Source organism: Anarrhichthys ocellatus, unplaced genomic scaffold (genome assembly GCF_004355925.1).
Source record: "Anarrhichthys ocellatus isolate YVR2014 unplaced genomic scaffold, GSC_Weel_1.0 scaffold1, whole genome shotgun sequence".
NCBI classification, from domain to species: domain Eukaryota; kingdom Metazoa; phylum Chordata; class Actinopteri; order Perciformes; family Anarhichadidae; genus Anarrhichthys; species Anarrhichthys ocellatus.
Window position 1 is genome coordinate 9,602,047 of NW_022280031.1, and position 21,061 is coordinate 9,623,107.

At 40.6% G+C, this 21,061-nt stretch overlaps 2 protein-coding genes across 2 annotated transcripts; both read right to left on the reverse strand.

The window, feature by feature from the left end:
• Nucleotides 1-833: 833 nt before the first annotated feature.
• Nucleotides 834-16,424, reverse strand: LOC116383269 (sortilin-like). Its single transcript, XM_031846976.1, has 20 exons — nucleotides 16,115-16,424; nucleotides 11,081-11,143; nucleotides 10,910-10,983; nucleotides 10,714-10,816; nucleotides 10,337-10,498; nucleotides 10,052-10,125; nucleotides 8,639-8,688; nucleotides 8,434-8,561; nucleotides 7,251-7,395; nucleotides 6,894-7,049; nucleotides 6,647-6,759; nucleotides 6,431-6,533; nucleotides 6,173-6,341; nucleotides 5,844-6,028; nucleotides 5,573-5,762; nucleotides 5,302-5,418; nucleotides 4,589-4,697; nucleotides 3,570-3,682; nucleotides 3,334-3,460; nucleotides 834-3,246 (listed from the first exon to the last, which is right to left on the reverse strand). Exons 1-20 carry the CDS (start codon nucleotides 16,349-16,351, stop codon nucleotides 3,232-3,234), a joined length of 2,433 nt encoding a protein of 810 aa, XP_031702836.1. The 5' UTR covers nucleotides 16,352-16,424; the 3' UTR covers nucleotides 834-3,231.
• Nucleotides 16,425-17,390: 966 nt separating this feature from the next.
• psma5 (proteasome 20S subunit alpha 5) lies at nucleotides 17,391-20,660 on the reverse strand. Its single transcript, XM_031848053.1, has 10 exons — nucleotides 20,579-20,660; nucleotides 20,231-20,281; nucleotides 19,707-19,773; nucleotides 19,440-19,566; nucleotides 18,793-18,860; nucleotides 18,598-18,705; nucleotides 18,428-18,486; nucleotides 18,222-18,324; nucleotides 17,955-18,041; nucleotides 17,391-17,765 (listed from the first exon to the last, which is right to left on the reverse strand). The coding sequence occupies exons 2-10, from the start codon at nucleotides 20,257-20,259 to the stop codon at nucleotides 17,688-17,690; spliced, it is 726 nt and encodes a 241-aa protein (XP_031703913.1). The 5' UTR covers nucleotides 20,260-20,281; nucleotides 20,579-20,660; the 3' UTR covers nucleotides 17,391-17,687.
• Between the last annotated feature and the right edge of the window lie 401 nt (nucleotides 20,661-21,061).

Below are 21,061 nucleotides of genomic sequence, written 5' to 3' on the forward strand. Positions count from 1 at the left end.
CGGCGGCATCATGGGCTGACTAACGTAACGTTTTGTGTTACTTTATAAAAAATAGTGACAGCAATCCATGTCAGTGGCACCTCTTGAAAATATTATTAAATTGTAACTAATGGCTTTATGTTTGGTTAATAAATCAGTAACTAATGTTAAATATATTAGTTATGTCAATAATGACGTAACATATTTTGGTTACCAGTTTGTGAAAAATCTTGCTAGTATTTATTATTTATATTTGGTATTAATGCAGTTATATGTTTTTACTCCATTTATAAATGCTAAATAAGTTGTGAAATAGATATCGGTGGTCATATGGTCCAATAAATGAAAACCAATTATTTGGCACCAAAACTTTATCCTAAATATTTGTTAACACTATTAAGTTGTCAGTGATAAATCAGTATCTTCAGTAAGCAACTAATGCAAATATTTCAAAACTGCACGTTCTTCATTTATAATGATTGTTTCATCATTGTTTATTACCTCGGTGTAGCTTCATACTGTAGGAAGGAGCATCCTCCTCCTCCTCCTTCAACGTTACAACACCACCAGCAGTATATTTAACAGAAAAGACAATTGAACTACATCTTCTCACCCATTAATAGTAATAAAACACTGATAAAGATAACCACATTATCGCAATGGAGACTTGTACTTTTTACATTTTAGTAGGCTGTATTTTGCTTTGAACATACTTTACATATATTGACTTGACTTGGAATCAAGTATTTCTTTATTTATATAAATTTTGCATGAACAAAACCCAAAACCGACTGAACGGATGGAAGAGAGATTGTGTTATTTCATTCAATAAATGCAAACATTGTTATAAAACATTTGTGCTACAGAATAGTTTAATTCAGAGATACTCATCTCTGATATTCTAGCAAACGGTCAAGAAAACAAAATGGAATGAAGATCACAACTCACGGCCCGAACACTTTACAAACATTTGATGTACAAGGAAGCGCAAATGCAACTTTTCACAGATCTGTAGATACAGTGCAAAAATAAATCATTAAATCTATAATTTAAAGTATGATATCTGAAGTATATAGCTGGGTTTGTTCTTACTGACAGTTGTGTAACAAAGAAGCATCAAGCATATTAATTTGCTTTCATATCTGACAAAGTCCAGCCAACAGTCCTTGAAAATATGCCTCTATATCAGGCCAGCTTATTACAATAGCTTATTCGCTGGGATATTACTCAGTCTGCTGAAGAATACAAGCATTGGCCAAAAGACCTGCACGTGTCAAAAGTTACAGTTCTTACATTGCAGATAAAAGAAATGGTAGCCAGCCAACATCTCAACAGTTCATATAAAACAGTGAAGTGTCTATTGGAAGAAATATGTAACTCAATTAACTTAATAAAGTTAATGCTCGTTATGGCCACCAGACACGTTAATCTGATAAATTAGTTGTTGTTTGATGTTTTGTAACATCTGTGATTATTAAATTGGGATGCACCAAAATATACAAAAGACTAATTGTAGCTTTAAAAAAGCAGTTTCAGTATAATTCTGAAAATGTTCATACTGCTAATATGAAGCCGTACAAACAGCATGTTGTGACTGTTTTTCTGCTGTCATATTAGTAACAGGTCAGGCCAGCATGGTCTCTAAAAACACTTGATTATCTTGATGATTACGCCTGAACCTGCATTAAGATAGTTAGACAAATGCATATTGGTATTGACTGATATGGGGAAATATCAGCCAAATAAAAAAAAATGAATAAAATATAAACACAAGAACATCAATATATTGGTGCACCTTGTTAAGCTAAAAAATAAAAATCATAAAGTTCAAGTAAAGGGTTTGGGTTACATTACCATACTTCATATATAATGCTGGGCTAAGGTTAGATTTCACCTCTACAATAAGAGAACTAAACAATAAAAGTGCTTTGGCAATAATTCAAGTCTTTCATGTTCACCACACAGAGAAGATACTGCTTGTATAAAGCTGCACTGTATTAAAAAAGTGTTTGTTGTTATGTCTTCACAACAATAGCAGGCCCTTTCAACATTTATTCCAAAAGTCTCAATAGGTACTAAAAATGAACTTGTTTTATTCTTAGTCGACATAGTTCATCTTGCAGCTGATATAATTACAAGTTCTTCTAAAGCAAGGAGTAGCAGTCACTCATTTGGCTTTTACTATCTGGTAAGTGCAGCACTTGCACTAATTTCTATGTTCTGATTACAATTACATTTTAGTTTGCTCATCTACAAATTTAAACCAATTCATAATAAATAAAAAGATGATAACAAAAATTATGACATATGTACGAATAACAACTTTTGACTAATAAAATATTAGTCATGATTATATTTTATCTACTACTTTTAAAAGTGGTGTGAAACACAAAAGAACTAATTAAAAAGTAATTTCTGTTAAGTACAAAAAGCCATAATAGTGTACTGAAAGGTTCATATCTGAAGTTCATCATTTGATTAAAATTCTGGTCAATTTCAACTGCGAAAAAAAGTATATAATGTGTACGGTAAAAACAAAAACAACCCTAACCCTAACACTGCTGCTCTTAGTAGCCGCTGTGATCACTTCTAAATAAGTTGTGACTAACAGGTAACTCATAGAGTAGCCTCGTCTCTAAAAAAATGTTAGTGCCAAATTTTAGTCACTGGGGAAGCTGACAAAATAAATGTCAAAATGGCCGCCATGCACAACTGGTTTTGAATTTACTGAGTACAAAAACTACTTAACTGACAGCAGAGATAATATACTGATTAATATTTGTCTGTGTTCTGTTGCTTGGATGTTCCCCAACTCTTATTATTATTATATAAAACTTTCTGCAAGCGTCTATACATCTAGCCTCTCTAATGTGCTTCTGCAGTTCATCACAATATGAAAGGCCATATCTTCTCAGGTCAGCATGAGAGGAAACATACAGAGCACGTATTTAGACTCAGTGGTCTTTACAGGACTCTTTGTGACAGAAACAACAAAAGCTCTCCAGGGACCCCAGAGGCTTTCTTCTGTTCGCGCTGGGTTTGTCCCCCTCCCCAAACCACCGGTTCGCCTTTTTGTGGGAGACTCAACTTGCTACAAGGAAGCAATGTGAGTTGCTGTTGAGTCCTCCAGCCACCAGGGGATAGCAAGAAGTGAGAAGCAGATGTTAATCAGCATGTGGGAGCAACAGGAGTCCCCGGGCATCATGAAAGACTGCGTTCAATGTAGAGCCTTTGAGAGGACAAACGTCCACCTTATTCTAAGAGGTCCTGTGGAGAGACACAACAACACAGATTAGTAAAAAAACAATGACAAAGTTTACCTAAAAATAGTGCACTTTACAAAGCACGAGATACCTGATCCGAGTCTTCGTTGTACTGTGCTTTTCCTGTCTCCATGTAGTGAGCATCGATGTCATCGACTCCCTCTATTTTATCAGCCTCAACATGTTCCCTCATGACAGAGTATCTGTGCACAAGGAACCTGATGACGACATCAGTGCATATTAGACACAAACAGAGATGACATATGGTACTCACAGCGTTTACTTGTGTGCATAAAGTGTGTGTGGAAAGATGAGACGTATACTGACCGTCCTCCGCAGACATATTTCTTAACCAGCCAAACGCCTGCAACAGCGCTGGTCAGAAGCATCGCTATGACAACCATCACTATGACAGCGGTGTTCGGTGAACTGTTCTCCGTCTGGTAAGAGTTACAAAAAAACAGAAATGGCTGAAATCTGACATCGTGCATCAGGACCTGGAACATTGCAGCTGTTCACACAATCTTATGTGCACCAGTGGAAGGTGGACAGCCTCAGTGTAAAATATGCTTCATTGGCAATTTATCCTCTTTTTGTGAATAAGTGGATGCTTCTGTTTGCACAACAGCATTTGTTCAGGAGCCTGAGGAGTCCAGGTTGTAAGAAAAAACCCTGAAAACTGATATACTCAGGTCATTTGAGTGTGTTTGAGATTACCAAAGTTCTAACAATAAATGTGTCTCCATCCACTTGTTTCTATTTCAATTTGAGCGTTTCAGTGGAAATGCTGGAAATAAAAAAAACTTGTTGTGCTTGGCTGAGGTGAAAAAGCAAAATGCTACAAAGTACAATGGAAACAGCCTTGAGAGATGTATAAATCCTGACACCCATGAAGCATGTGGCGTTCACTGAAGCTTCCACTCTACTGAAAAATTGCGGCAGACGAAAACATACCATCTATGTGGATTGATGAGGAGACCGTAACCTTCCTCATATGAACATATGTAATAAACATAAATGCCATTTTCCAAATTTTTAACCGCTTCACTTCTTCTACAGTGGTTTTATGGCATGCGGCTGGAGAATTAGGGCCAACAACTGTTTATCTCGATGCAACCAACTCCTAATATTTGCATTACGTAGATGGAAACATACATTTTTCCCTTTCTTTTGCAGATTTTATAAAAATTCAGTTGAGATTTGCAAAACATTTGGTTAGAAACTTGGCTCATGTCACACCGCTACCAGATAACCAACTCAGTATCGACAATTAAAAAATGATCATAGGTTGATTTCAATATGCAGTTAACCAGCATAGTCTCATTCTCAGACTGAGCAGAACTTACCAGAGAATTTGGATAAAGGGCGTTGCTGGTGCACATCCTCCTCAGGTCTGTCTCCTTCCTGTCTGGCTGAAAACCTCCTTCACACTGGTCTCCTGGAATCTTCCGATAGCTTAAATGTTAGAAGAGACAGAGAGACATGTAAGGAAAGGAAAAGTAAGGAAAAACAAAACTCACTGAAAAGGACATGGGGCAAGACAAAACAGCTGCTCAACTCAAGATAAGATTCATAATACTAATGGAGGGAGATGTAGAGGCAGACATGGAAACATACTAACATGTTTTATGAATAAAGCTCAAGTTTTCATAATTGGCTTTGACCTTTGATCTTTATCTTTTACACTACTAGTGACTAAACTGAGGAAGCCTTTACTTGGGCTGTGTTACTGTATGTGCTTTGTATTTCTTTAGTTAATGAACTACATCCTCACAGGACAATCACGCAGAAGTCCTACAACAGTCGGCACTTAATCTTAAATTAATAATCTGTAATAGGCTTCTGGAAGTGAGCTGGTGAGGTGACTATTTCTTACAGTGCCTGAATTGCTGTTGGCTTGTGTGCTGTTCATAAAACCCATAACCTTTTAACCATACAGTGGTAAGACTTGAAACAAACATGAACATACTTCTGTATACATTTCATATATTTTGCATACGTTTGAGTTTCTTAAAAGTAAAGCAGAGGACAGAGCAAAGATAAAAACAGGCGTCCTCACCCGCTGGTTTGAAGCTGTTCGGTGGTCCCATTCAAGCAGAACTGCAGAGGATGACCCTTCATCTCCTCTTGCTCCATGCACTCTGAGCTGTTCTCTGGCCGGTGATATCCAAAGTCACTGTAAGACAAAACAGAAGCTCATCTGGCATTCTTACAAATTTACAGAGACAAACTGTGTCAATATGTTCCCTATATATAGTCTCATGGTTGCACTAAATGCAGGATGAAAATAAACTATAAAATATATTTTTTTGTATTTCACAAAAACATACCAGTGATAGTCGTCCATTGTACATGTACAGGGGGACAGCTTCGTAGTGACGGCATATTCCCTCCCGTTCCAGCAGACAGAGTCTTTCCTCGGGCGTAAGAAGGTCTCTTTATAGCCCAGCACACAGCCATCATTAGATCCACTGGGGTCTGTAGAGTGAGCCAGCCACTGGACATAGTCCCCTTCAGTACCTGCACATACATACAAGCATATATAAGTAAGTCAAAAGGCGAAACACTTTCCGTTACACCCACATTCTCAGACACACTCACAGTCTCTGGTGAGGAGCTTCCTGACGTCTATGGTGATCACCACCCATTTACTGAAGTCGTTCCTGTAGCCCCACAGGCTAACGTTCATGGAGCGAGAGCCGGGCTCACTGTCCATACCGCTGAAGTGAAGTGGGTCGCTGGTGAAGTTATACGTATGCCAGCACTGCCCCTCGTCTGTTGAAAACCTGACGATGTGGGAGGGCAAAGAAAGGAAGAGGAAAGCCCATGAAGCAAAAAAAAAAAAAGAACAGTAAAACTAACAAATGATACATAATAATATAAGCAATCCTACAATAACCACGTCATCTACTATACTTAGTTATACCCACTTGATCTGGTTGACAGGTGAGTTGGTGTGCTCCACAGCCACCAGCAGCCCTCCAGAGTCCAGTATAGCGTAATGGTGGGGGCCCCTGAGAGCCAACAGCCACGAGTAGCCCCCGTCGTCAGACACGTACACGTCAGGAGAGAGAGCCGACTCTGCGTCTCCGACGCTGCCTGAAGAAACAGAGGACAGCGCTGTTATGAGACATTTAACCACGCAGTGAAAGGATTCCGGGCGAAGACATCTTTGTGTTTTCGTTTACCATGAGCCAGAATGAGGCCCACAGCACTGGGCTGTGAGAGAGGCAGCATGGGGACGTTCATCTTCATGGAGGTGCTGTAGGAGGCGTGGATGTGAAGTCTGCACTGTAAAGACACAATAATTAGGGTAATGTTGGTACCAGGTCAACACGCTCACTGCATATACATAACAATGTAAATATTCAAATATAGTGTGCATAACTCTATGCGTGTCTCACTCTGTTAGGCCTGTTGGTAGAGGTCTCGGTGTCACAGTGGCTGTTCTGTGGTCTGCGCAGCGTCTGCCATTTTGCTCCTTGGTCGAAGGTGATCACTGTCTCCATTGCACCATCTGCAATCAATAACATTCACTTTAAATACTATTAAGAAAGATGATCATATCATATTTAAAAATGTTGAGAAAGAATAGCCAGAAGATTCCTCTTAAATGTGTAAGTACACATATTAGTTAGTGTGCTGACCCACCTTCTGTGAGAACGCTGGTCATGTAGACGCCCCTGAGTGACGTGATGGCGGTGAAGTCGGTGTCGCTCCCTATGGTCGTGTAAAGATGGCGCTCCAGAGACTTGGAGAACACGGCTCCTCTGTCATCAGACACATAGATGGTTCCACCACCGGAGTCTGGTCAACACAGTACACACACACACACACACACACACACACAGGTTTGGATTATACACTGTGTGAGACTTCTGCTTACTGATCCCCACAGAGAAACTTTTTCCAAGGACACCTAATGAGATCGTTTGCATGAAGGTTATTTTTGCATTATCTACATCATTGTTATCAATCATCACTATGAGCATCCTCTCGGGTTCTGACCTCCAGGGTTGTCCACGTGCATGAATATCATGTCCTGATTGGCTGCCAGGATGGAGTAGAACTGCTCGTGGTTGACTGTAGGGAGCTGAGCCATGTTCCACACCTCACCTCCATCTACTGACACGTGGATCATACGCTCTGTACCCTAACACACACACACACACACACACACATAAACACCAAAATGTTGCGATAGCTGCTCCTTTACAGCTTTATAATTCAGATAGAAATGCTGAATGTTAAGCCTTGTTAAAGTGCCAGTCCACCTGCATGATCGCACGAGTTTAAAATGCACAAATGCTAAGCTAATAAAAAACTGTTTCCTATTTACACATGATGTTACCATGTGATCTGTATCTGGTTAAAATATCTGGATGATGGCATACGATGCACCGTCCTTTGCATTTACACATGGTATGAATAGAGATTTCATTATTTCAATTTTATACTTGCATTCATCAGTTCGCAATATGTAAATTAGTCAAGTGGGTCTGGTGGTCAACACGGCTCGTCCCAAGTCAGTCACTAGCTTCAAAGACCAAATGGAGCTTCAACGTTGCATCTTCAGCTTGCAGGAAGAGGCGGAGTCAGGTAATATTAGGCAGATTTTTTTGCTTCAGAATGTGGTCACTCTGTACGGATTAAATAGCTGGCTGAGATTTTATCACACTATGAGCTAAAACCACCTCCGCATGTGGTCTGGCTCGTCCGATCATGTTTGGATCACCATGTATATTGCGTGCATTCCCATCCTGCATTAGCATGTGGTTTTCCTTATCCAGATCACATGGTAACACTAGGTGAAAAGGGGGTCAAGAAAGTCTGGACATCACTTGTGATAAGTGAGAAAATATGTTTTTTTTGGGTGAACTGACTGTTTGAGTCTTGTAAAATGCAGAGGGAGGAAAACATTTTTCAAAAATGTTACCAGGTGTCTAAGTATGTATTGGTACCATTTATGCTGATAACGAAACAAACAGGTGCATATATAGAGATACTGTAAGCATCAGGAAAAACAGTGCGAGTCAGATTCACACAAAAACAAACGTTCTGCTCTCAGATTCAGTAAGTAGGAGTCAAACAACTTGCTCAGACATCCACACTCTCTCACACACACACACACACACACACACACACACACACACACACACACACACACACACACACACACACACACACATACCGTGCCAGTCATGATGGAGGCAAAAACAAAGCGACCTCCCAGCACAAAGGAGTAAACTCTTGTTGCGATGGTCTGAAAACTTTGACCGTAGTCTGCCGTCTTCCTTAACTCCAGCATTCCTTTATCACCTAACAGAGAGAAGGTGGAGTCACGAGCTGTAGTGCAGAACTTTAAATGTATCGGTGACTTTACAGTCTTCACTTACTGCATGATGCATTGTAGTTTGTTGTAAAGTAGATGCTGTTTTTTGGACCCCTGTATGTGAGAAAAAGAAACAGTGAATGATGTTTCTGAGTAACTGTGATTTGATTCGTCCTTTGTTTACCTTTTTTTCACGTCTCCATGCTTCCACTGATAACCCCGTGTTTAACTGTACTGTACTGTCAGTACCTTTAGTTATTTGTAAAGATAAAACCGATGAACATTGTGTTGATTCTAGTCTGTTAAAGAGTCACCAGATGTTGCTTCCTTTGTATTCAATTTCTGCATAGTAATAATACATTGTATGTATTTCTGTTTAGATAAAAACCAGCCTGCCAGCTCCATGTGCCCTGCACCTGTACAATAAATCAGTTAAAGTGGATTTTCCTGGTGTATCATTATGCCTGACCGCACATCCATAGTGTTGGCCAAATAACCTGTTTAATCAGCACACCCTTGTGCAGTCCTGAATATTGAATATTCTACAGTTTCTTTTAATTGCTGTGCGAGCAAGGCACACATTGACCCCCCCCCCCCCGGGCCGCACTCCAAGCCCTTTCTGGTTTTGTTCGAAGGTTTTCACACTGCAAAGATCCTGCCGGCTCAAGTACTGTGGGCTGAATAAGAATGCTGCTGCTGACTCATGATTCAGTCTGACAACAGCCTCAGCTCCCTCTCTCTGCAGTCAATTCAGTTTGGGGCCTAAATAACAACTGTGGTCACGCAGAGCTATTGCAATGTTCCCACAATGCAGCGCTAACAACCACAGGCTGACACCACAACCTCACATGAACTCTGGTGCCCAAAGGAAACGAGAGTCAGCAGAGTGCTCCAAACTGTGGTGAGCGAAACAGCTGGAATAACAAACAATGGACAGAGAACACACAAGCACACTCCTGTTATAGCAAAATAAATATTTTGGAAGTACATGAGGGGGTGTATGTATATATATATATACTTTTTTTATTTTCTAGCAAGATTTACTGTTTTATTATGTGTGCACCATGGATAGTAAATATATATTTTTCCATATTCAGAGTACATCAATCACGTCTCTGTATCAGGGCTTTATTTTCTAGCTAATAGGAATAATATGATGTTTCTGGAAACAGTAGTTACGGTTTATCGCAATAAAGATTGCACCATATTTTTTTTAAGAGAACACTTAAGACAAATGCATCATAAAGAATTAACATACGATATCATTAGTGTTGTTGAAGGCACACACAAAACCAAATATTAATAACAAACATATGGTTGAGGCCCCCCCCCCCACCCCCACCCAAATCATTTTCTTACAGTCCCTAAAGTTTGGTTATTTTTTATGCCATCTGTTACATATTTAGTACCCACATGTCTTGTGTGGATTTATAATGTAATTACGCAACTGACGGATGATTTAAGGGACATTTCTCACCATCTGACCAAACAAACACCGTCATGGATCTTCCTCCAGGTGGCACCAAAGTCCTCAGACAGCCACAGGTCCAACTGGAGGGGAAAGTCTTAGTCAGTAAAAAAAAAAAAAAAGTGTGTATCGCCTTTTAGGTATTCATTTATGCCTAATCAAGAATGTAGTAGCCTTGAAACAGAAGTCCAGCATTACATTAAGAGAGGTAGCTAGGTACACTTTAGTTTACTTTATCAAAACTCAAAACTAGGATCTGAGGTTTGGTTTGGTCTGAAGAATAAAAGCTGCTACCGTGATACTGAGCGTCAGCAGTACGTTGCAGTCTCCCGGGTTGTACAGCATCTGAATGAGAGGCTCAAACGGCAGGTCAGTTGGATCAAAGGTCACGCCAAAGTCCTGTGAGCGAAACAGTTTAAAGCCCCCGATTTCTGACACGTCACCAGTGAGCATCACCTGGAACCAAACACAGAGAGGAGCTGTCAGGAAAGATCATGCATTTGCTTGAAAAGTATTTTCTGTGTCATTATGAGGCAACGGTGATGTATTTATATACAGACCAAGCACAACAAAACACAAATCCTTATGTAAGGTACAAGCAGGGGTCTGTACGTGAAAGGTACTGCATCTTCAGGGCATAGCAAAGCTAAGAATAGCACACTTGGGCTCACCTTGCCAGAGTGGTCGGGACTGATGGCGATGCCAAACTCACTCTGGATGAAGGTGTGGTTGATCAGGTGAGTCACATCTTTGAACGTCTTCCCATAGTCTTCACTGACACAGTGACAAAGTTGCCGTTAGACCCTCAGACCACAGGTATGACAAACAATTTACTGCTCCATTTATCAACCACCAGGCATTTCTCACCTCCTGTAGAGGTTGGACTGGCCGAAACGCATCATGAACAACGGCACCTGAAATGTCGTCAACACCAGCAGCACCTGGGAGAAGACAGCAGGGATTACGCAACCGTCTCTAGAACCTCTGGGTCTTTTTTTTAATTTAGTCATATATTTCCACTCATGTAAACAAACTCACCCCGGATCCATCTCCCACCCAGGCCAGTGACAGTGAACCCATGGTCCTCACTTTGAAGGTGAACTGGAACGGAAGGAGAAAAAAAATTAGATTATTTTAAACATTTCTGAGATTTGTGTGTGTGTGTGTGTGTGTGTGTGTGTTTCGGTCACTTGCTGAACGAGAGGACAGGGTGAATTGTTCTTATCATCCAAAGTAACATGGCCATTTGAATGCACTCTGCGTGTGTGACCTACTTTCCGGCCGAAATGACAAAGCCGGGGCCAGAGAACAAAACAATTACCAATGTCCCGAGCACAGCAAGACACACACACTCACACACACTGTACGGTAAATGTAGACTGAAAGTATTCTATTCTGACAATAACAGAATACAAAAACCTTACTTTTTACACATTAATACATTTGCCAAGCTACACAGGATTTAAATTAGAACTGAAATCTACAAACAAAACCTCACTGTTACATAATATCAGAGGTAATGAGTAGAACATACATTTCACAACAAGTGCACTGACTGCAAACAACATTCCAGTCTATTCATCCAGAGTGACTTTCGAGTGTTTGGTCATTTCAGGGACGTATTTTCCCCTCCTCTCTCTTGCTGGCAGGGCAGAGATGTTTACAAGGTGAGCCCAGCCCTGCAGAGTCTGCATAGAGCTCTATAAAGCCACAGGAGACGGCCGGGGCTGGCTGCTGGAAACTCCTTGTAAATAAGGTCCAGTGGAAACTGGCCGACCCCCGGCTGTCCCAAGTGTGTTGAACACAACTTTCCATCTCTCCTCGACATAAATCATTTCATCACAGCCTCCCCTTGCATCCAACTATTCTTTCTTCAGTCAGCTAATTGCTTTCCAGCTCTCTTGCAGTCACCCATTCGATCTGTCGATCAGTGAAAAGATGAAAAGTACGACGTGTCCCGTCCTCCCAACAGTCTCCAGCCTTAAACCACAGCGTTGTGGCTTCAGATCTGTTGTGGAACATTGGTACAAGGCAGGTTTCCCACTTCACCAACATTTCCTGCTCCTCTCCCTTTCTGTCTTTGAAGTAGTAGGCATGATTATAAAATGAAAACAAATGAAGGATTATTTTGGCATGTGGATATGAATTAAATGTTAGCGTCATCGTCACACTTGGTCTAAGGACCATCTAAGAAACATGGCCTGAAACCTGGTCACAAGGACAGTAACTACCATCGTCACTGCAGGTCAACCGCTCTCATGTTGTCTATTGTCTCAGGATCTTTTGCAAATGTTTCTGCCAGTTGCTTGTACACCTGTGTTAAATCTAAGCAGCCGATGTAAAGCTGAGTCATCGTTCTGTGATGGGGAAAACAGAAGCGTAGAAGGAGACGGTGGAGAGAAGAAAAGACGCTTATTAGTCAGCGGAAAAAAAACATCAAGAGATAAGTGTCTGACTCGGCTGGACGTGGCCTCACAAACCAGACATGACCTCATGCTGTATCGTGTTTAATTTAAGGGTTCACGTCTGCTCTGAAAAGGCTCCTCTCAGCTGCTTCTGCACAACAACTCATGATTCTCAAGGTGTGTCGGTACGTTCGACTGACAGAGGTGGACACCAATGATGCACAAGTGCGTTTCACACACGCTGCTGTACGTGAACACACACACACACACACACACACACACACACACACACACACACACACACACACACACACACACACATGTATGTCCATGCAGAACACACACTGTTGGTGGGTGGGAGCACAGTGAAGTCCTCTCTCAGAGGTCAGAGTCAAACACAATGAGCTCCTTGTTCCCTCTGCTCTGGGTTTTAACCTTTCTGCTTCGGCCGTCTTTACACACATAAAACTTCAGACGAGCGGGTCAAACTCTCTCGGTTTTGATCGAAACACATGAAGCCGTGTCCACCATTCCTCTGAGGCTGGGCTAAGCTTCCGCGGGCAGAGACGAAAGCTGGGGCGTAACAATGTCCATTTGTCTATCTCAAAAAAGTGAAAATATGTCTATCGCAATTTCAATCTAGTACTTGAATGATGAATTACTTCATCAATTAGTCGATCAACAGAAAGTTGTTTTGATTTAATTGTTTAGCTTGTTTTTAGCCTTGCTAGCAGCACGGCTCTAGGAATGACCTTAAAAAGATCACATACTTTCTATTTTTACTTTTAGTTCATACTTCAGCTTCCCTAAGTACGTACAGTTGCATGAAGCTTCATGTTCTTCATGACCTTACACCTTCAACTTCGACCCTCTTGCTCATGTATCTGCTGCGTAGAGGATTCTTGGCTTAAAATACTGCAAAATGCAACCGGACACAGCAGAACATCCTGGTATTTTTGGCACACCTCATTTGACATATTATGTATTAATTGGGATATACTAAATCTTTTCCTGGATACCAAATAGTATGGTAGTAAGAGCAGTAGAGGGCACAGTATGTGTTAGGTGCCACAGCTAAACTGAGATGGTGAACATGATAAACATTACGTCTACTGAACCTCAGCATATTGTCTCTGTGAGCGTGTTAGCATTATAACGTTAGCATGTAGCTCGCAGCCCCACTGTTCCTGAGTACAGCCTCACAGAGCCGTTAGCATTCCTCCTTCTGTGAAAGACACGGAATAAATTCAAATGATTTGTTGTTGTAAGACTTGTTCACTGTTTTCTGATATTTTTATAGACCAAACAATTAACAGATCAGTCAAGAAAATATCTGATTCAATGTATGTTGATGCAGAATAGAGAAAAGCAGCAAATTCTCCCGTTTGAGAAGCTGGAACCGGAAAGTTTTGGCCATTTTTGCTTGATAAATATTTGACGTTTAAGTTTTTGACTTTGCAATATTTGTTGCCGATTCATTTTCCTTACGCTAACCGACTGTTAGCACTGGTAGAGTGTGAAATGGATGCAATTAAATACAAACATAGATTCAACACATACTTGATATTTTCTCAACAAGTCTCCCTCTGAATCTACAAGTGCTTCTCTGTTTTCACCAGTGTGTTGATCTCATTGGACGTCTCTCCCTGTACATTAACAAACCCACACTTTGCATAACACACCGTGTCTCTCTCTCTCTCTCTATGTGGAACATCAGCTCTGCTGCTTTTCATAGTCACGTTCTCACCCTGAAAACAGAACATGTTTTTTTCTCTTGGCCAGAGGGGATCGAGGACGGGACGGAGTGAGGAGAGAAAGAAGAAAAAGAAAAGAAAGAGCAAGCTAGATTGTAATCCAGACAGAGTCACGCTAAACGAACCTTGCAAAGACACAGCTTGGGCTGGCTGACAAAACACATCCTGTGTAATCTATCAGGGCCTAAAATAGCATAATAAGAATCCTAGGTTATCTACTGTCTGATCTGGGAATTTACATAGCAAAGTAAAAAAATAAAGATTGTATACTGTTTGATCTAGGCCCGCAGCTCTGATAACAGACAACCTGAACCCACATTGGCACTCGGATTAAATCCATCAGAGAAAAACGTGGGGAATATTTGTTCGAGAGAAAAGCCCAGAGGAGACGGGAGGGGTCTGTTCTCAGTAAGCACAGCGAATCGATTTCATGCTCCAAAGCTAAGCCCAGGTGTCTCAACCACAGAAATGATGTAACTTTGTCCATCACACACACACACACACACACACACACACAACACAACAGGAAGACTGTCCTGTGGAGCTCTGAGGCTTTTGGAACCAAGCTGTTATTCTTGAACATTCCTCTGGACATCTGCGTTGTTCTTGTTGTGCTTTCTATTACAACATGTCCAGTACTAAAACAACAGAAGGTGTCATTTGGTCTATTTTAATGTGGGCTCAGGGTTAAGATGAGAAAGAGTTCATGATTGGAAGAAGAAAGAGAAGGCCAAAAAAAACACGGATGTGAAATCAAATTCTCAACATACAGGTATCAGCCAACAGATTGGAAGAGCACAACTAAAATCATTTTTGGAGTGACATCCTCCTTTAACCGTTCATCGTCAGTAGGACTAATGGATCCAGACCGGCATTAATTCAGATCATTTAAAAATAAGTGGAACAGACAGAAACAATAAGCTGGTTGTCAGGAAATAAACTGGCAAATATTTTGGCAATATATTATTTCAGCAAATATATTCTCATTTTCTCTCCTTTGTATAATTGTGAAATGGATTAGAGCTGCAACGATTCGGCGACTGATCCACTAGTTGATCGATTAATTGTTTGTGTCTTCTTTCAAGCAAAAGCGCCAAACATTCCTCTGTAGGGCTGTCACGGTATCAGATTTTCACCACATAATTATCATGGCCAAAAAGAACTGACAATGAGTGTATTGTCACCATTTTAATAGAAAACACCAATACTGTCAGTCAAATTCATCTTTATCTTCAGTTATTGTGCATTTAGTCTCTTTTCTGGCAAATGAATACACACCAGAGACGAGTGTAGGGAGGTGGAGAGACAATTTGTAATCATAACTGTATATATAAAATGATTTAAGATGCGCTGGATTATTTACAATATATTGTCATATGTGTATTATTAACATTATATCAATATTTCCTATTTATTTATTTAAATATCACAGTGATCTGTACCAACATATTGCAACACCCATATCCCCAGTTTTCAGCTTCTCACATGTGAGGACTTCATGCTTTTCTTTGTCATATATTACAGTAAACTGAATATATTTAGGTTTTGTAATGTCGTTCAGAAAAAAGGGCTGCAAAGTACTATTACAACGTATTGATATTTTCATTATCAGTTATTCTGCAGTATTTCTCCCCTCATTCACATCACACAGAGCTGTCAAATCACAACTACAGCACCACTCGTTTTGTTACACTGGAAAAGCTCGTGTTCAGTCATCTACATGAACATGTGTTTCAGTGAAGTTGTTTACAGTGTGGACATTGTGAGCAGCTCCATGTGCTGCTGAGTGACCACCGACACATGGAGGTAGCCTGTGAGTTAACTTTAGCTGTAGCAAACAACCAGGAACACAAAGACTGAGGGAGTTTGATGTTGTAGTGGTGGGTTAACAGAAACCTGAATAAGTCACTTACAGAGTGGGTGTTGTTGTGCAGGGTTGACTCTACTCCGGCCAGAGCTGTGCATGTCTGTTCATTAAGTCCTGCGCTGCGTTTCGAGAGCTCCGACTTCTCTAAACTTCGTCGCTCCTCATCACCGCCTAACCCGCGCTGCAGCCTCCTCAGACCCGAGACCTTTTCTCCCTCGTGGAACTTTGTGCCCAGTGCAGACGAAAACAATCCGAGCGCCAAGATGCAAGATACGGAGATCATGTTTACAGAGAAGACTGCACTACTTTGGACTCTGCGAAGAGCTTTTTCGTCCCAGCAGTCGGCTCCACATGACCCCCCCCCCCCAAATCACCTAATGCTTCTTCAATAACGGCCCATCCACCGTGGAAGACGATTGGCCAGCGCCAAAATAACCTGCGCTCTGATTGGACGGCAGGAATCTTCAACTGCGATGTAACGCGTTTTCTGGTGTTATGCTGCCCCCTGGTGGAATGACCGCACATAGGCCAGGAAACTGTTTTATTGGAGTTTATTCTTTGAAATTCAATTCCAAGAAAGGGAAGACAAAGCAGAACAGTCTGGCTGATGCTTTTCCAAGAAAAGGATTAGTTTACTATTTATATGGGAAAACAATTTTGCAGTTATTTTGGCAGTTCCTGATAATGAAGCCCTGAAAGACAAGACAAAAATATATAAACTTTAACATAATAAATAGTTAAGTGATCTAAATGGAATGAAATATTGCTATTCTAATTAGTCAGTATTACATATTGCAGACCTAATATGTATTATCTGTTATTCAGATGTTTATATTTTTACTTGCTTTTTCTTATTCTGTCATAATCTTTGAATCAATCTCTGGCACAAGAATTTTCTTGGGGATTAATAAAGTTCTATCTCAGCTTAATCGTTTAGTTTCATAAATCCAAAAGGCATCTAGTTGACTTTTGTATTGCAAATAAAATGGAAAATGTGGTGAGGAATTTAGGACATTTTGATTGCCAAAAATCTGAACGCAGGAAGGAGAATGTGCTGATCTGATGAAATAGATAAATTATTATTTGCAAAGATCAAAAATCAAACACAAATATAGGAGAATTAGGGAGCTAGTAAAATAAAACCAACTAATTGGTAAGAAGCTATAAGAAGGGCAGTGGTGATAAAAGACAAATTGTGGATATTTATTCCTAACAGATTATTTAACTTTATATTGTTGGGGGAGTGGACATTTGAAAAAAGAAATAGAGTCAGACCAGTTTCTGAATACAACAGTTTAATTGTAGTACTGATTCGTAACAAAAAAAGACCCCCCCGCCCTACCTCCCCCCCCCCACACTGTTTTCCTGCCACTCAGTTGTGAGCGCTGGTCAGACTCCTGCACAGAGTTGTACAGATACTGAGACAAGAAGTAAACTAGCACATTAAAAATAGAAACCTCTTATGCAATCAAAAAAAAAAATATCTGAATGCAGCAAGGAGAATGTGCTGATCTGATGAAAAGATGTGGTTGTATTGTGACATTAAGCCCAGGTGTTCCTCCGTGTCCTCCTCCTCTCCTGCCCAGAACGCAAAGCAAGACTTCCAGGTCTTTGCTGCTTTAGATATCCTTGATTACGTCCTCCAGCTCCTCTTTGGAATACATGTGGAAGGCTTTCCCGGGCTCTACTGTTGCCAGCTACAGAAGAAACACAGACAAAGAAAACCTACATGAAACCCTACATGAAACCGGAGGAACTCTGGAAGTAATGTGCAAACTGAACACTGTTTGGTGTTATATTCAAACATACATATAATTGCACTGGGCATTTTTACTGATGTGTAAAATCAAGTATTAGGAAAATGGGCGAAAAATAAAATAACGAACCTCAATGTTGGTGGCATTTAGCTTCTCCTCCATCACCTGCTTCAGAATGGTGAGAGACGACTTGATGGCGTCTTTTAATGTCATGGACTGCAAGTTAAACAGGGACAAACAGAAAAGATACTGTTCAGTCCATCAGTCTTTTTACTTTAGACTATACAAATTGAAAACAGTTAATTTCCTTAAATCACACACAGGATAGCAGCTTATTAACATCATCATTAGCTTAGCTGATGTTCCTGTTAAATGTAAATACGCAGTGGTCTGTACCTTGTGGTAGACTTCTTGCAGAGAGCTCTGTGCTCCCTCAGAAGCGGAGCCGATGGCCCGAGCATCACACCGCACAAAGGTTCCTGACGGGTCCATGTGGTACCTGCATCCACAAACAAATAACAGTGAAATCAGAATCGAAGGTGAACATGCCTCTGTTTGAAATGTAAAGTTTGTAAGGAGCACAGATGGTAATCTTTACGTACAGCTGGGGTCCTTTTTCATCAACTCCCCCGAATAGAAGTGCTACGCCGAATGGTCGACTCTGTATAGATAACGGCACAGAGGAACAAAGCAGAGAACAGGATATGGCAGTTTATGTCTTTGAAAAAAGAACACTGGCTTGAGGTTTGAATAGATGAGCCGAGTGACTGACCATGGCACCAGGATCAGCGTCCTCCTCTCCAAACTGCAGCGCCAGGTTGGACACCGCCTGAGTCACACTCTCCACGGTCATCGTCTCATTGTACGTGAACCAGTGGTTCTGAGGAAGAACATACAGATTATACACAGGTAGAACACCAGGCGGTTAGGGTACTGCATTATATTCCTATTTGCTCAGCATTCATACCTGGGTTTCCACTCTTGCTTTGTCAATTAGAGTCTTGGCATCAGCTATCAAGCCACTCATGGCGCAACCTTTGAGGCAGAAAGAAAGAAAATGCTGATGCTGTAGCGTAAAGCAACAGTCAGTCAGACTGTGAGAAATGTGATGTCATTCACTGTCATCGGAGTGAACGTTATCAGGCAATGTATAAGGGTACACCTCATCCAAATTTTAAGTCACACATGTAAGAAATATGACTGAGACAGCATTGACAGCACAGTACGTTTCAGAAAATATCCCAAAGCTCCCAAAATATTTAAGCACTTACTCAATGTTCACCTTTCAGCATTGCTAATAGTTTTATTTCATTTTTGAATTTGCATTTTGTTGCTTCATCTTTTTAAAATATTCCTGTGTTCCTCAATTTTTGTCCACTCAAATTTGACTCTACTTCAAATGCATGCATCGAATGTACAAAACAAAAAAAGTTTAATTGGACAACTGATTGTTTACCCAAGCCGACTGGTTATCTACATAAAGTTACAGAGGCTGGCAGACGTCATTCTCAAGTTAACAGACAGTAAATACACTCGAGCACTCGTCCTCTGTCAGCATCCATGTTTGAGGTTCAGTTAATCTGTGTCCGACAGCTGAGAATCACTGCTACTCACCAATGTGAGTGTCAATCTCCACGATCTTTTCAATGCTGTTGGGCTCCATGAGCGGAGAGGTGATCCTCTTCTCCACAGCCAGACACACCCCCTCTGATGTCTGGATACCGATGGCTGTGGAGCCCAACTGGGAAGGCAAAGCCAGACCAAAGAAAGATTGTGAGCATCGAGGTGGACATTTCATTTCTTTTTTGGAATTTAGTAAACAATAACCACACAAAAGAAGAACTATTAGTCAACCTACGTGATTCAGTGTGAAATACTCACTTTTATGGCCTCGATGGCATATTCAACCTGGAACAATCTCCCTTCAGGAGAGAATGTGTTCACACCTCTGGAAGACAGACGTGAATGAGAAAGATTATTAATAATAGTCATCAGTTCGACATCGGTGGAAAACAACTTGCAAATAAATGTGTTTAGCATTATGTTGTGTTTACAGATACCGCTCAAAGCACGATTGTAGCTACTTATCTTGAGTGTAACACAACATTTTAATCAAAATTAGGTTTTCCTGTTTAAATAAAGTTTTTTAAAATAGCGACACCGAAAGTGAAAGCAGGCTAACTAAATGCGAAGTGACGAGCTAGCTGCTAGCTAACGACCTGCAACAAACAGCAACTAAGTTACAACAAAGGACGGAAACAAAGGGAACTGTCCTTGAGCAGTCACAGCCAATAAATGCAAAATGTTCAAGCATCTTCTTAACATAAGTGTGCTCTCTTATTCATCTTCCTCGTTCCCACTGAGCAGCGCTCAATAAATGACAAAGCAGTTTGTGTTGCACTCACCTGTCATACTCCGATCTTGTCAAAAACATCTTTAAACGTTTAACACGGGACCTGCAAAAGAGATGAATGGTTATGTAAGACTGTGGCACTATTTTAAAAAAAAGTTAAAGCAATTAGAAAAGCAAGGGCAATGCATTGCTTCCGAGTTTGCCGTGACACCGGGAGATTAGCTTGCTAAAGTTAGCAGCATGCTATAGCTAACTTACGCGGACAATCACTGAAACGGAACAGAAAACGCTCACAGAAGTCTATCGTCGGTATTCAGACATTATTATAACATTTAAAAGAACATGTATCAACTATTCCGCGATGGTCTTTTGAATAATTGTACTTGTTAGACTCAATTACCTCCAGCAACAAACACTTCAATGAGTTCGCTTGTTTGAGGGGAAGCGTCTGAGGGTGTAACACCCAAACGCGCCGGTTGTCAAAAGAATCGGAAACGAAGGTTCCGGGTGTGCAGAGCTGTCGTTGAGCATTCATGGTATCCTACAATATGAAATCTAAGTTTGTTAACGACGAGGACACGTTGTAGTGTCTGCTATAAAATAACTTTAAAACTGTTATATACTGTATATATAATGTAGACCACACAACACTAACAACACCAAACATCTGTGCAATATAAATACACTGTGCAATACTACAAATATTCTGTCTGTACATATAATAGTTTAGTTATTGTTGATTTTTTACTTTTTTTACTTATTTAATATTCTTTACTGTTTTATTACTTATTTACTTATTTATAATACTTTGTTTTTTTCTTGTTTGCACTATCCACTATGCTGCTGTAATCCTGTAAATCTCCCTACTGCGGGACTAATAAAG

Bases quoted from the DNA above. Each gene is read 5' to 3' on its own strand.
- psma5 (XM_031848053.1), bottom strand. From the start codon at position 20,259: ATGTTTTTGACAAGATCGGAGTATGACAG. The intron at 18,487-18,597 runs GTCAGTCACTCG...TTATCTATACAG, and splicing joins ACGCTGATCCTGGTGCCATG to AGTCGACCATTCGGCGTAGC. The intron at 18,042-18,221 runs GTACAGACCACT...TTTAACTTGCAG, and splicing joins TGCAAGAAGTCTACCACAAG to TCCATGACATTAAAAGACGC.
- LOC116383269 (XM_031846976.1), bottom strand. From the start codon at position 16,351: ATGATCTCCGTATCTTGCATCTTGGCGCTCGGATTGTTTTCGTCTGCA. The intron at 6,534-6,646 runs GTGAGACACGCA...GTGTCTTTACAG, and splicing joins CTACCAACAGGCCTAACAGA to TGCAGACTTCACATCCACGC. The intron at 6,029-6,172 runs GTGGGTATAACT...CCACATCGTCAG, and splicing joins TCACCTGTCAACCAGATCAA to GTTTTCAACAGACGAGGGGC.